We start from the raw sequence: 13,693 nt of genomic DNA on the forward strand, positions 1-13,693 counted from the left end.
TTGATTGTCCTGCAGTTGTGTTCTGCTTCCTCCATATTTTTATGTATTCCTTATAAATGCGAAAGATGTGCTTACTAGCATGTGCATGCATGGAAGACCTTGTCTAAAAGGTGTTCATCACTCAGCTGGAACTGGTACACAGGCACACTCATGAACAGAAATCTTGTCTCCATGGGCACAGCTTCCAAAGAAGTTATGACCTGTTCATGCTGTGTTTGTATTACCATCTGCTGCTGTACAGCAATGAAGCTTCTTTTACAGTGACATATCACTGTATCATTTACATTACGTCATTATATCGGTGAGATTTACCACAAACTCCATTACATCATGCTGCTTTTCCTTGTCTGCAGATACGGAGCATGTTTTCATCAAAATGGCAATGAAAGTACGTCTCCAAAAGAAGAGACTGTGATGCTTCCAGATTAACAAATGGGGTGTTTTACTTGATAAAAAGTATAAGCCTATCCCCAAAAAAAAGAGCAGTTGTCACTTCCAAACCTAGTGGAAACACAGGTTTAGCACAAGTGTGGGCAAAGACAAAGGTTGATCAGCTTCTGCAAAATGTTCGTAAAAAGTTCTTAGTGGTGTTGTACCAAAATTATTGCAGGTCATGTTCCCACTCCCTGCTCATTCTTACCTTCTACTCAGAAAGACACACAGGTTTTTTCTGGGGCACATCAGCTCAGCAGAGTATAAGCTCCAGGAGACCATCTTTTCTGTTCCAGAGAAGTGTTACAGCTACAGTGTGGTTGTAGATGCCTCTACAATCAGCTTAGGTACTGTGTATGTAAGTAACTGTGTGAGGAATATGGGAAATACAGCCCCAGGTGGAATGACACTGAAAATACAGAAATATCACAAGCATGTCCACAGTCCTGGGCAGCCAGCTCTAGGTGGCTGTGACTGAGCCAGGAGCAAATGACCTCCTCAAGTCCTCTCCAACTGCAGCCTCTGTGACTCCACGACAGACTAACTACTAAGAAGAGGGTTTGCTTGTTTAAAGAGTTTACCTTACTCTTGTCTTATACATTGGCATCAGTCACTGGGTTTTTTTGAGAGGAGTGATATCTTGCACCAGACAACGGTTGGTTGAACAGCCCTGTGTGCTCAAAATGTCATACTTTCTATTTGGAATTTTTTTTTTTGCTTATTATGTCACTTTGAGACTCCTGGGTCTCTCTCCCCAAGTCTGTCCAAAAGAACCTACTGTGAGGGATCATGACCTACTGCCATGTTACTTGGGGCTAATCTGAGCTCTTCACATTGTTTGTGAAGGTTATTTTTTCTTTCCTTTGGCAGTGCAGATGTAATGCTGGATGGCCAACCCAGAGGTATTTTGTTCACTAATGGTCAGTGAGTTTCTGCCCAGAAAGAGGGTCAAAATGATCATTAACTTTGGTAAGTTTTAAACTTCTTTCAGGGAAAAAAAAAAACCCAAGTTTTTTTTCCTTCTTGTTGAGGTGACTTATTCCATATGGGGGTGAAATTATCTCTGTGAGAATAAATCATGATCAGATTAGACTGACAGAGCTGCAGAGGAGAGGGTACGTTTTGAATCAGTATTAACAAGCTGTTAAAACCACAGCCAGATCCCAAACTGGCTGTTGAAACCTGCCATCTGAAAGTGTCATTCCTCACTACCCCTGGCAAGTCTCCTGTCTGGTCTTCCTCCTCATCTTCCTCCTGCTGTGTCTGCGAGAGCCTGCCCCCGCTGTGCTTCTGGCACCATTGCTCTGCTCCTCAGCACCACTGCTTAGGCTGTCCTAGGTGGGTCCTTGGTGCTGGCCAACAGCAAGAGTGTGCAGGACCAACCTTCAGAACGAGGGCCAACAGATTATAAAAGATGAAGTTTAGTCTCCTTACATTTTTAATTTTAAGATGGTGACTCAGTATAGCAATTATCCCAATATATACCTTTGTGCAACTGAAGTATAAATCAGAGGACTTCTGATTTTATTTGAGCCAAGCTGACATAATAATTGAGTACATGGCCTGTGAGCAGCTATTTTTTGCAACTGTATTTAATATCCTGTCTATAACATAGTCTAGCAATTTTTTTTTAATTTCTTATATGTAAAGAAGCCTTCTTCTACTCTCTAAATGAGATGATCTTGAAGGCTTCCTTCCTTGTTACAGCTGGACTGTTTTTATGGAATGTTTGGTCAATGTTAATGGGTATGGATAATATTAAAATACCCTGATGTGAGTACAGAATAAGCAGAAAATATTGCCTATCCAGTCATATCCAGTTTGGTGTGCAGACACAACTTTCATGGAAACATTTCCAACAAATTCCACTGCAGAAAATAGAGGGAGTTTGTTAGACAACATATGTGAATGGTAAATGGTAGAGTGACTTGCCACCTCTGGCTGGAAGTGAGCAGAGGGTTAACATGAGCAGAAACCAAGGAGATGTGAGAAGATAGAGTGCACTTTAATGTTTAGCTTTTCCTCCCCTGCCAGTTGCCCTATGATGATATATGCCCTTTCACCCTCCTCAGAAGTTATGTTCCATCTGTATACTTTTACAGTGTCAAAACAGTTATAACTTACACCTATTTTCTGACCATTGGATCCCAGAGGTATAACTTTTGTTTCTATTCAGTTGCAGCTGAACCCAAGAGGGATCTTTTTTTCTGTCATTTGTTAACCTTGAGGTTGTGTTGATCTGACATCCTGACTTTCACACACAGTCAGAAACCTGGCAATAATTGTTAGTTTTCTTTGTGATGATCTGTGATTATAGAAAAACAAAATTAAATGTGAGAAAAAAATGGAAGTCTATTGACAGATGGTATCAAAATTTACTGGCTTTGCCAAAGGTGAGGCAAAATAGGCATCATTGAAAGCAGCAGAACAAATTAGCAACCTGAGACTTGGTGGTATAAGGATTAGCTAATTTATCTATGTTCAAAACTACGTAATAGAGAGATCTTTGATGAGTTCTATTTTTTCAAGTAAAGATTTATTTATCACTGATGAAACTGAATGCAATCAGAAATCTAGGAGATTTAGATTAACGTATGTGTTTGTGATTGGAGTGCCTTTGTGACACAGGGTGGACTAAAACAATAAGAAACCACAGGTCCTTACTTATTAAAGATTAAATATCACATATGTGCAGTTGTATCTTTTGTTGTGCTTTTTGCTAGAGCTGAGCAACTGGAGGGAAAGATTTGCATTTGTGAGGCTGAAAGATACAGTGCATTATACAGTGCATTATAAAACCACCAGAAAAAGAAGATTTTGAGGAATCACGGTGCTAACTATTTTATTTTAGGATTGTGATAATACCCAAACTTAGACTCTGAAAGCTCTGTTCGCTTCTAAAGCTCAGTCTCTCTGTCTGGTTACTTCTCTTGTATTGGCCGTGTTCAAGGCAGCATAAGAAAAGCAGGGTGTTGCTTTCCCACTTATTTTGAATCAACAATTGAAAGCCTTCCAGCATTTAATTATTATTGGACCAGCTGCAGTTCAGCACTTGTTTTGACTTGTTGAGCAAGTGCATTTTACTTGGAAGAAGAATAAATTGAATGAATAACACATGTTTAGCAATGAAACTTTTAACAAAACATTGGCTATTGAATGAAGACCAGCAATTTCATTAAAACTTCTATTTCACTCCATATTTTGATGTTAAGTAACAAGACGGTATCATGGGTAATCTCACAGTGTCCAGATCACCTGGAAGATTATGTGTGAGAAAGCCAAGCCCAGTTATGCCTCTTTGATGGAGGCATTTCTTTAGGTGTCTGCATATAGAAGTTGCTGGCAGGCAACACGGTTACACGGTTTCTGGGAACTCTTTCCTTCTCACGGTGAATGCTGAAAGCTTTTAACTATTAACTGAATTCTAATTCTTAAAATTCATGAAAAAAAAAAAAAGGAAACTTATCCTTTTACATATTCACTTATATTCTAGCATGGGTGTATAACTTCCATTATTTACTTGGGTACTATCTATCACTTACTAAAGTGAAAACGTTCCACGCACATTTCAAGAGGATCAGAAAGCAGAAATCACATTATTTGAAAGTCCACCTTAATAATGTTTTAGTCTTTACACTATTTGGAGTTTTTGAAATGTATGTTTTTTTAATTGGCAAGGATCTATGAGATCTTATTGACTACAATAACAAAATGAAGAAATAAACATTTTAATAATAAACAGCACTCTCAAAAGATGTAATACTATGTTCTTGCTTAAAATACATTAATATATTCTAGCTTTTTTCTTTTTTTATAAAGTATGGGATATTGAAATGCATTTCTTTTAGGGTTAAAGAAAGAAAACCAGTAAGTAAAATATTTGTTTCAAAAAAATCCAGGCAGTGGGGTTTTTTGTTAGTTTGATTTTTTTATTGTTTTCTCTTTTCCATCCTGCTCTAGATTCTGTTGCCACTGTTGAAGATCTTTTTCATTGACTTTATTTTGATTTGAATTATTATGCAATTCATACAGTTCACTAAGTCTATTCAATTATAGAAGGGATCTTCTACCACTAAAAATTTGGATTTGATAAATAATATTTCATTTATTCAAATTGTCACTAGCTGCACAGTATTTCACCAAACAATTTCAAGCTGCCTCTAATTTTGGCAAACAAAACAGGAAAATGTTGCTCATTGATGTCAGTAGCTGACCTGAAAATAAAGAATTTAATGAAATAACTCTAAGTTTAGAGCCGTATATCTAGCTTCTGCATATGACTGATCAAACTGTATTCTTTGTGTTTTGAAAAGAAAGTATATTTCATGTGAAAGTAATTTACATCATTATTTCAAAGCCACATCTGTAAATATATAATTACTTTAAAAGCAACCAATATAATAATAATAAATGCAGAGAAACTAAAATAAAAAGTACTGCAATAAATCAATTTTTAAAACAGAACTGTTGCAATGAAAAAATATGCTCCAGACTTGCCCTTTCTAATTAAGCAAAATCCCCAGTGATAAAGGAAACAGCTTTGCTCCGGTTGGAAGAGGATCTGAATGTAAATTAAGTTTTTGACAATGACTTTTGTGTCTAAGATAGGGTATGTGAGGAATGTAATTTTGGGGACTCCTATTTTCAACCCCTGCCTACATTTATTATGTAGGATATCACAGAATCATAGAACCATTTATATTGGGAAAGGCCTTTAAGATCATTGACTCTAAGTATTAAACATTCACTGACAAGTCCATCACTTTGAGGGCTTCATTCTGTTCCCTGTAGCTGTCGTCAGCCTCAGGGAGCTGGCACTCAGAAAACAACTGTCCCAGCTCTGTTAAAGGGAAAGACAAAGAGGACATTAAGTACCACATCCTTTTCCTCATCCTTTGTCACTGTGTTTTCCCCCACATCCAATAGAATGGAGATTCTCCTTAGCACTCCACTTGTTGCTGATGTATTTACAGTAATCTTTTTATTGTGTTTTAAAGCAATGCCCAGATTACATAATAGTTGAGCTTTAGGCCTTCTAATTTTCTCTCTGCATAACCTCATGACATCCTTGTAGTCCTTCTGATTTCCTGCCCCTTCTTCCAAAGCGCATAAACTCAGCCTTTTTTTCTGATTTCCAGCCAAAGCTCTTTGTTCAGGCAGCCTGCTCCTCTTCTCCATTGGCCATTTTTTTGGCACATGGGGACAGCCTGCTCCTGGTCTTTCAGATTTCTCTTGTGAAGGATGTCCATCTTTCCTGCACTCCTTTGTCCTTCAGGTCTTCCTCCCAAGGGACTCTGCCAACCAACCTGTTAGACAGGCCAAAGTCTGCCCTCAGGAGTCCAAATGAGCAGTCCTGCTGACCTTACTTCTTCAAGAATTAAAAACTCCATTAAAGCTCCATAATTTTGTGATTGCTGTGCCCAAGAAGCTTGCAACTATCACATCACCCACCAGTCATTCTCTGTTCACTAGCAGCATGTCCAGCAGGACCTCTTCCCTAGCTGAATCTCTCACCAGCTGTGTCAGGGTGTTCACTTCCACAAATTCCAGGAACCTCCTAGACTGTTTATTCTGTGCTATGTTGTATTTCCAGCAGACATCTGGGAAGCTGAAGTCCCCCACGAGAACAAGGGCTGGCAATTGGGAGACTTCTCCCAGCTGCTTGTAGAACATTTCTCTTGCCTCTCCATCCTGGCTGGATGGTCAATAACAGACTCCTACCAGGATATCTGCCATTTGCCTTCCCTCTGATTCTAACCTATAAACACACAACCCAGTTGTCACCATAATTCAGTTCTAGGCAATCAAAACATTCCCTAATATAGAGGGCTACCTCACTGCCTCACCTTCCTTGCCCATCCCTTCTCAAGAGTTTATAGCCATCTTTAGCAGGACTTCAGTTGTGCAAGCCATCCCACCACATTTCTGAGGTGACTACTTCATCCTAAATGGAAGACAAGCAATAGGGTGCATAACTCTGAAGTTTTGTAGTTAAAACACTAAGCTGAATGATTATGGTAATATAAATGGTAAATGTCTAATGTCAAATAATAAAAACAATAGTCAGATGTGGGAAAAAAAAACTTATTTTATTCTCATTTTGGCCCTCAACCCCTGCATTTCTTCTGTGGAATGGCTCAGAATGTCCCATTGCTGGGCTACTGACATCCTGGCAGTTAGGATACAGTCCCTGAAATCAGCTGATAAAGATTGAACTGTTCTTTGACTGAGCAAGGATTATCTCAGTCTGATTTTCTGGAGCTGCAGGGGACTGAAGGAGACATGTAAATAAACTCCTTTGTTCTGTTTACTGCCTGGTACAAAACAGTTGGCCTTTAACAAACAGAATTGTCTCTCCACTGACTGTATCAGGCAGCCATCTCTGGTATCCAAAGCAATGCTTTAAGGACAGGTGACTATTTTGATCAATTTCAATGTCTAACTCAGATTCCCTGAGTTCAGATCAGGAAACTTTCCATTCTAAGAAACAGATAAACTAGTAAAGCAGTAGTGCTTAGAGAAGTAGAATCATTGTCTGCTGCCTTTTGGTTTTTTAATCACCACTTTGGGAAGTTATTTTTCTTCATTCTTGGATTTAAAAATTCTGATTAAAACTTTTCTAGAAGACTGCAAACTTCATTCAATGACCAATGACCAGAATGAAATGGCTGCCACTTCAATATTAACTAGATTTTATATTTTTAGGACTTCCAGGGTAAAAAAATTAAAAGTATGCCTGCCTGGATAAAATGATTTTCTAAAGTTGATATTCATTTTTTACAAGCCAAAAAAGTTACAAAGCTTAAAAATATCAAAATACATATTTTGGAATCTGTAATCTGGTCTCTCTTCAACTGAGAATGACATTCTGATGAATGTCTTTAACTTCTCTCAGATGCCTTTCATTAAAATGTTTACACCTAGCATAGCTGTTTTATTTTGGTGGGTTTTTTTAACTTTGTATGCTTCTCTAGAATCACTTTTCACCTTTCCACACACCCTACAAAACATTTGTCGCCTTAATTTATTAAAGGTGAGTCACTAAACAGTCTCATCTATGATACTGGAATTTGAATGAGAGAGAGAAGAGCAAGAATGAGGTAAACAGCTATTTGATGTCTGTCTTTTCACAGTAGCACAATAGCTGATTCCTAGGGCCTCTGACCTTTCAGTGTCCTGTAACAGAGTACTAGCATTAATCTGTTGCTTATCTGTCACCTACCACATTTGATATTTCCAGTCTCTGCTTTCAATTATCAGTCATTAGAGGCAGCACTGAGTAATTTCAGGAGAAAATGCCTGGAACCTTTGACCTGTTTTGGTCAGATAACCACAAGTGTTCACTGTAGATAAACTATCATTTCATTATATTCAAGATGTAAATGAGTGTCGTTTGTAGTGTATCAGCTTACTGTAAACTTTATCACCTTGGAGCGATTAAAACTGACTGGTTTACTTAGTACTTATACAAAGAATTTCGAGTCAAACAGTGAAATTCAGTGAGATTAGTGTAAATGATCCTTTACAGTTACACAGGTCTATAAGACCCTCCATTTTGCCTTGGCACATATATTTAGTAGTTAAAAAGTGACATTAACTTGATTTGTGAGGCTTCACTCTTTGTAAATCCAGTTGGCATCCTGGGATCCTATGTTGTAAAATCAGCTTATTATAACATGTCTTTCAGCATATCTTTGGTTTGTTACCCATTTGCCAAAGCAGCTTTCACTTTGCCTATGTGTCACAGCCACGCACCAACATCTTCAGGAAAAGTGAAGCACATATCAGTGTGGAGATAACCACTAATGAAACAGCACATCTAATAGTCCCTCATGCACTATGACCTGACCTAATCTCATTGCTAGGAGTTTTTACATTTTTTTAAGCTCAGCCAACATAATCAGATATTTATTGCTGAATTTCTAAAATACTGATTTCTTGTTATACAGCCATATAAGTGCTTTGCGTGTTTTTTAATTGTTATTTTCTTTCCCATAAAATAAACAGTTTTGTTATTGAAAATTAGTGAATGACATTTGCACCATTTTCTTTTGGTGCAAAGAAGACCTTTTTTCCAAAATACCTTTGTTCTGTAAATTTGACTTTTTTCCTTCTTAGAGCTAGACTTAGTGTTAATACAGTGTGAATGTTTCATCAGCTTGCCACATGGGTGGAAAATATCATTCTTACACACAGGTGTTTGTGATATTCCCCTGAGCCATGATTTGTCTGATGTAACTGTAGTGCTGCATATATTAGTTTCAGGTGGTATAAAACCACCATTTTTAGTAGTCAATGTTAAGAATCCTGACCAATGAGAGCAAAGGAAGATTTTTTTCATAATCAGCATTGACCCTAATATTCTACTTATTTTTTACTTAGAAAAACTATATTCCTCCAATAAAAGAATACTTACTGATTTCTGCTCAGCTGGTTTATAGATGCTGTGATTAGTCCCACAGAAATGCATTTTGGCAGATGTACTGAGCATGGCTGGAATGACATGAGAACATTCTGAAAGATTCTGAGAATCTTAACCTGTATTTTTCAGGCTGACAGTGTTGAAAACCTGTTGACTGTGAAATAAAAATATTTTGGAAATGGTGCCTCCCTGAGCTTCATGCCATTTCAGCAGGACAAAGGAACTGACAGATACCCTACTGAGCATTCAGTCTTGCCTGACAAGGCATTTATTAGATGCAGAAGGGATCAAGATTTGTGTATTATTTTCAGTAATAAAATCTTCAATATCATTACATAATATTTTACTTTTTTAACTTGGCTACCATTCAAACCACTGGTCATTATTGCAACATCACCATCACTGTTTTTTTGCAGTCTGCTGTATAATGCAAGATTTTAAATCGTATTTACATTTACATCTATGTTTGTATGTAATTTTGTTGGGTTTTTTTGGTTTATACATTGGCTGGTATAAATTTGCAGATAGAAATTCTGGATTCATTGCAGGGAATGGGACCTCCTTGGGCTTGGGGTGTTTCTGCAGTGTTGTTCAGTGTCTGTTTCCTACAACCCTTCACATCTGCAGGCTGTTGCCACTCTGAAGTCCTGGCCTGCCTGCAAATGCTGTCTCAAACCAAAGAAATTTTGAACTTGTGTCCCTTTCAGATGACAGTGCTCTGTCTTTCTTGGTGGAAACACAAATAAGTACTACCTGTGTGAGTTGTAACAATTAATTGGAGGCCTACCAAAAAGGGGCTATCAGTATTCTTTAGCAGTTGTGAGTGATCCTGAGAGATCCCCACTGATACTGTTGGGGGTATTGTGGAGGTTTCTGTACAAATGATAACATATAGGGAGATAACTACTGTTTCTAAACTGAGGTTACTAATTAGAAAGTACTTGGTAGAAACTAGACAAAAGGAAGCTTCAAACCGAAATAAAAATCAGTCAGTCCAGGAGTATGGCATTATTAAACCTCTTATTCAGTGTCTGATTATTCAATATTTATTCATAGTGAGTAGTGAGTGCTTAGTTACCTGTGCATGCCGGCAAATAGTTTTTGAAAAAATGTTTTCCAGAGACAGCAGAAAGGTGTGCACTAAGACACTAAGTCTGTCTTAAATATATATAGTTCTTATTTGAAGGTAATTGACATATCTCTTCCATGACAGTTTTCAAATGCTCAGTTATAACCTCAGAAACTTGCAGCAGACTCTTTGCACTAGAAAAAACCCTCTGGGCTGAGTGCTTTTGCATATGCTAATCTCTGCCAAGTTCCTCTGAAATGAAAGGCTTTACATGGGTATTTAAAAAAAAAAAAAAAGCAAAACCTTATTCCAAACCTTATTCCAGATCTCTGTATATATCTCACAGTTTAGAAACGGGCAGTGGAGCTGCTAAATAGACTGTATCCTGTTTCTCTTCAGTAGCAGCCCATTCATCTTCAGGTACAGAGCAGCCAGTTTACATGCTTCTGCTGCTTTTCTGCTTTACTTTTTCTACATACATAGCGTTCGATGGCAAACCCATGTAAGCTAAATATGCACTTGAGCCAAGCAAGCCTCACAGTTAGCAGACAATTTTCCTTTTGTCAGCCAAGAGAAAGTTCATTTTCACTGAAGATAAACTGTTCTTATAGCCTAGATATTTTATTTTTGGTGGTTCTTAAGGCAACACGGATTTGTACTTATAAAAGGAAAAAACAAAATAAAAGCTAATGAAGGTAAGGAGAGTTTGCATTTTTGAAAAGGTGATAGGGAAGAACACTGTAAAGGACTAGTTACATGACCACAGGTGACATAACTAGTAACTACTGCTCTGAAAATAGTGTTAAGTACTTTTTGTTCAATAGCTCTCTCTTTAATATGTCTATAACTATACACTCATAAGTCAAGCCCAAAATTATTTTTTACCTTTTAGTGCATTTCTATTTTTTAAGGTAACATATAAATTGTAATAATACAGATATGTAGTTTTATATATAAAATTATTTAATCATATGTATATACAGGCAAACACATACACATTATGTATGTAGAAAAAATTATTTGGGAGGGATATGTATATATATAAGTATAAATATTGTAATAATTTACACATTATTTATACATGTAGCATTTAGTAATCCAAATGTGTGCTTTTCCAAAACTGACATTGCTCCTCCCTTAGATCTGAGGACTAAAATGAAATAAAAGGGCTGGGGTTTCAGGAGATAGCGTTTAGGGAAGCTGAGTGCAGCCATAAATGTTTAGCTGGTTATCTAAACAAAATCCTAACTCTGAGTTTCGGACTTTGTCCATCATCAGTAAAACAAAGTAGGTATGTCAAGGGGCAGGTAGAACTTTTCCAGAAGGGAGAAATTCTGTCTTCCCACGGAGCACAGTTTATTCATAGGTCAATGATACATTGTACTCTGTGGAAGTGGAAACCATGGATCATTTTCCTTTCCACATCCTTAAAATGTGAGGTATGAATCCCATAAGGTGATCATCAGCCAGTGCTATGGCCTGTAGTTTCCGTTGTCACATCAAAACATATATTCCATTGCAAAAGTTGCTCCTTACTCAGAATCAGAACTGCAGCAGACAATGGAAATAGACCCAAGCCAGCTGTAAATTAAAATCCTCTTGTGTGTTCCTCTTAAAATTCTGTAAAAACCTCAATTAAGCAATAATGAGGTTTGCTTTTTTATTTTAATTTGTGGCAGTGTCAGAAGCAGTGGGAGCTGCACCTGCCCACCAAGAACAGGTTTAAGCCAGAATTGTACATTCTGTGCTGCTGGGCTGCCAGAACCACTTGGCCCCAACCCACAGTTCCTTCTTCTGACCACTGAAAAGATGACGTGCATGCCATTAGACTACAACTTGTGTTAATTTATATGATTTAATTGCTTCTTAAATATATAGTTGTTGCAGTGCGCTTTAGTACCACTTTTATTATGTTAAACGGAAATGAGCTGCATTCCTCTCATCAGCCTGGTTATTAGAGGCAATTAGTGCTTTCCAAAGTCGTCTATAGTTCTGACGTTGCTATTGCTGTACTTATGGCTACACTGAAGTCCTAAATCCTTTCACAGTTTTTATTTTGTCCATATTTCTAGTTACTTTATAACATGCCCCCTTTCAGCTTTTTTTTATATTCTTTCCACTCCAGCTTCTGGAATTTATATAAAAGCCACGGAGGTTTTTTTCCTTTTGAACTGAAGATACAGGGTTGGTGGAATTTCCTTTAGCTGGAAGTATGTCTGAGCTTGTGGTTTTATTATTTGCACAGTTTTATATTGTCATGTTTGTTTACTCCCAAGCAGAGGGAATGCTCCTTTAATCATGGGAAATGGGCGTTTGTTTTACATCTTTAATTTGCATTCAATTCTTTTTCTCACAGTTGAGAGGGACAAGGACTTCTCCCACCACCGAAGGCACTACAAGGAATTCCGCTTTGACCTTACTCAGATCCCTCATGGAGAGGCAGTGACAGCAGCCGAATTCCGGATATACAAAGATCGGAGCAACAGCCGCTTTGAGAATGAAACCATTCAGATTAGCATATATCAGATCATCAAGGACTATCCCAACAGGTACCCTCCTGGCATGGACTCACCACAGGTTGCATATCATCCCATTTGCCATTAGGGAGGGAGGGAAAAATCCACCATAAGCGTACACCTGACAAGGCATCGTTGCTGCCGCTTGTGCGGTATTAATTCTTAGGCAACAGCAGCAAACACTGAACGAGAATAAAACTTAACTTAAGTGTAATTTGTTCCAGGTTTATGTCCAAGTTCACCAAATAATCTGCCCATGCACAGAATGGGTGAGGGTTCATATTCTCAGTGAGCAAATGGAGGAGTCCCACGAGCAGTCTAAGTGTCTAGCTTTGGGAAATGTACCATTTGCTGACACTGAGGTACTGCAAGCCAAGATTCACTTAGCTCCCTAGAGACACACAGATGGTCTAACTTTGATTGCTTTTGAAGAAGCATAGCTTTTTTGCTTGCATTTGACAATCCTGCAGAAGGTAATTTAAACTCAAGCACTAGTTTTAGGATGACAAATGCATACTTAACACATGCTGCTCACCATAACTGAAAACTAAAAAAAAAATCATAGAATCATCTAGATTGGAAAATATCTTTGAGATTCAGTCCAACCATAAACCTAATACTGCGAAATCCACCATTAAACCATGTCCCTCAGTGCCACATATGATGTTGCACACGAGCAAATCCCTGAATTTGAGTTTGCAGAGCTCTGTGTATGACATGTTTCCAAGACTCTACGAGACCTCAGTAAATTATCAGATTTCACCAGGCAAAGTAGCTAAATACCTGAAAATTATGATTGAAAACTAGTACAAATTCCAAGCTGCTTCTGAAAAACTACATAGACCCAATATGTGGGGATGGAAATTAAATTAGTTTATGTCTTTTCTCAGAAAAGTGGGGAAAAAAAGTTCTGTTCTAAGATAAACAAAACTCTTCTTCATCTTGGAGCTGATAAAACATTTCTATCCCAGGAAGGTTTGGCAAAACCAGAGAAAAGGTCAGCTTAAACTTTCAGAGTAATCTGGGGGAAATAAAAACTCCATCAGAAGTTAGCTTGAAGGCTGGGCCAGCCAGAATTCAAATCTTTCTGCCCACAGAACTCTGAGTTTGTACCCTCCAGGTCAGATCTCTGAACATCAAGTTATAAAATATTTATGGCTAAAAACAGGGATTCATTTTATACCAATGGAATCAACAGGAGGGAAAGCACTCATCCTTCCAGAATAACTTTTGCTTTCTTAGTAAATTTGGGCC

At 37.8% G+C, this 13,693-nt stretch overlaps 1 protein-coding gene across 2 annotated transcripts in view; it reads left to right on the top strand.

Annotated features, from left to right (window-relative positions):
* BMP5 (bone morphogenetic protein 5) overlaps positions 1-13,693 on the top strand; it is a 55,797-nt gene that overhangs the window by 12,678 nt on the left and 29,426 nt on the right. For both annotated transcript variants that reach the window (XM_015620335.2, XM_015620336.1), the window contains one exon: positions 12,280-12,472. In XM_015620335.2, the coding sequence (XP_015475821.1) occupies positions 12,280-12,472 (193 nt within the window). The remainder of the gene's footprint in view (positions 1-12,279; positions 12,473-13,693) is intronic.

This window comes from Parus major, chromosome 3, assembly GCF_001522545.3.
Source record: "Parus major isolate Abel chromosome 3, Parus_major1.1, whole genome shotgun sequence".
Classification (NCBI taxonomy): domain Eukaryota; kingdom Metazoa; phylum Chordata; class Aves; order Passeriformes; family Paridae; genus Parus; species Parus major.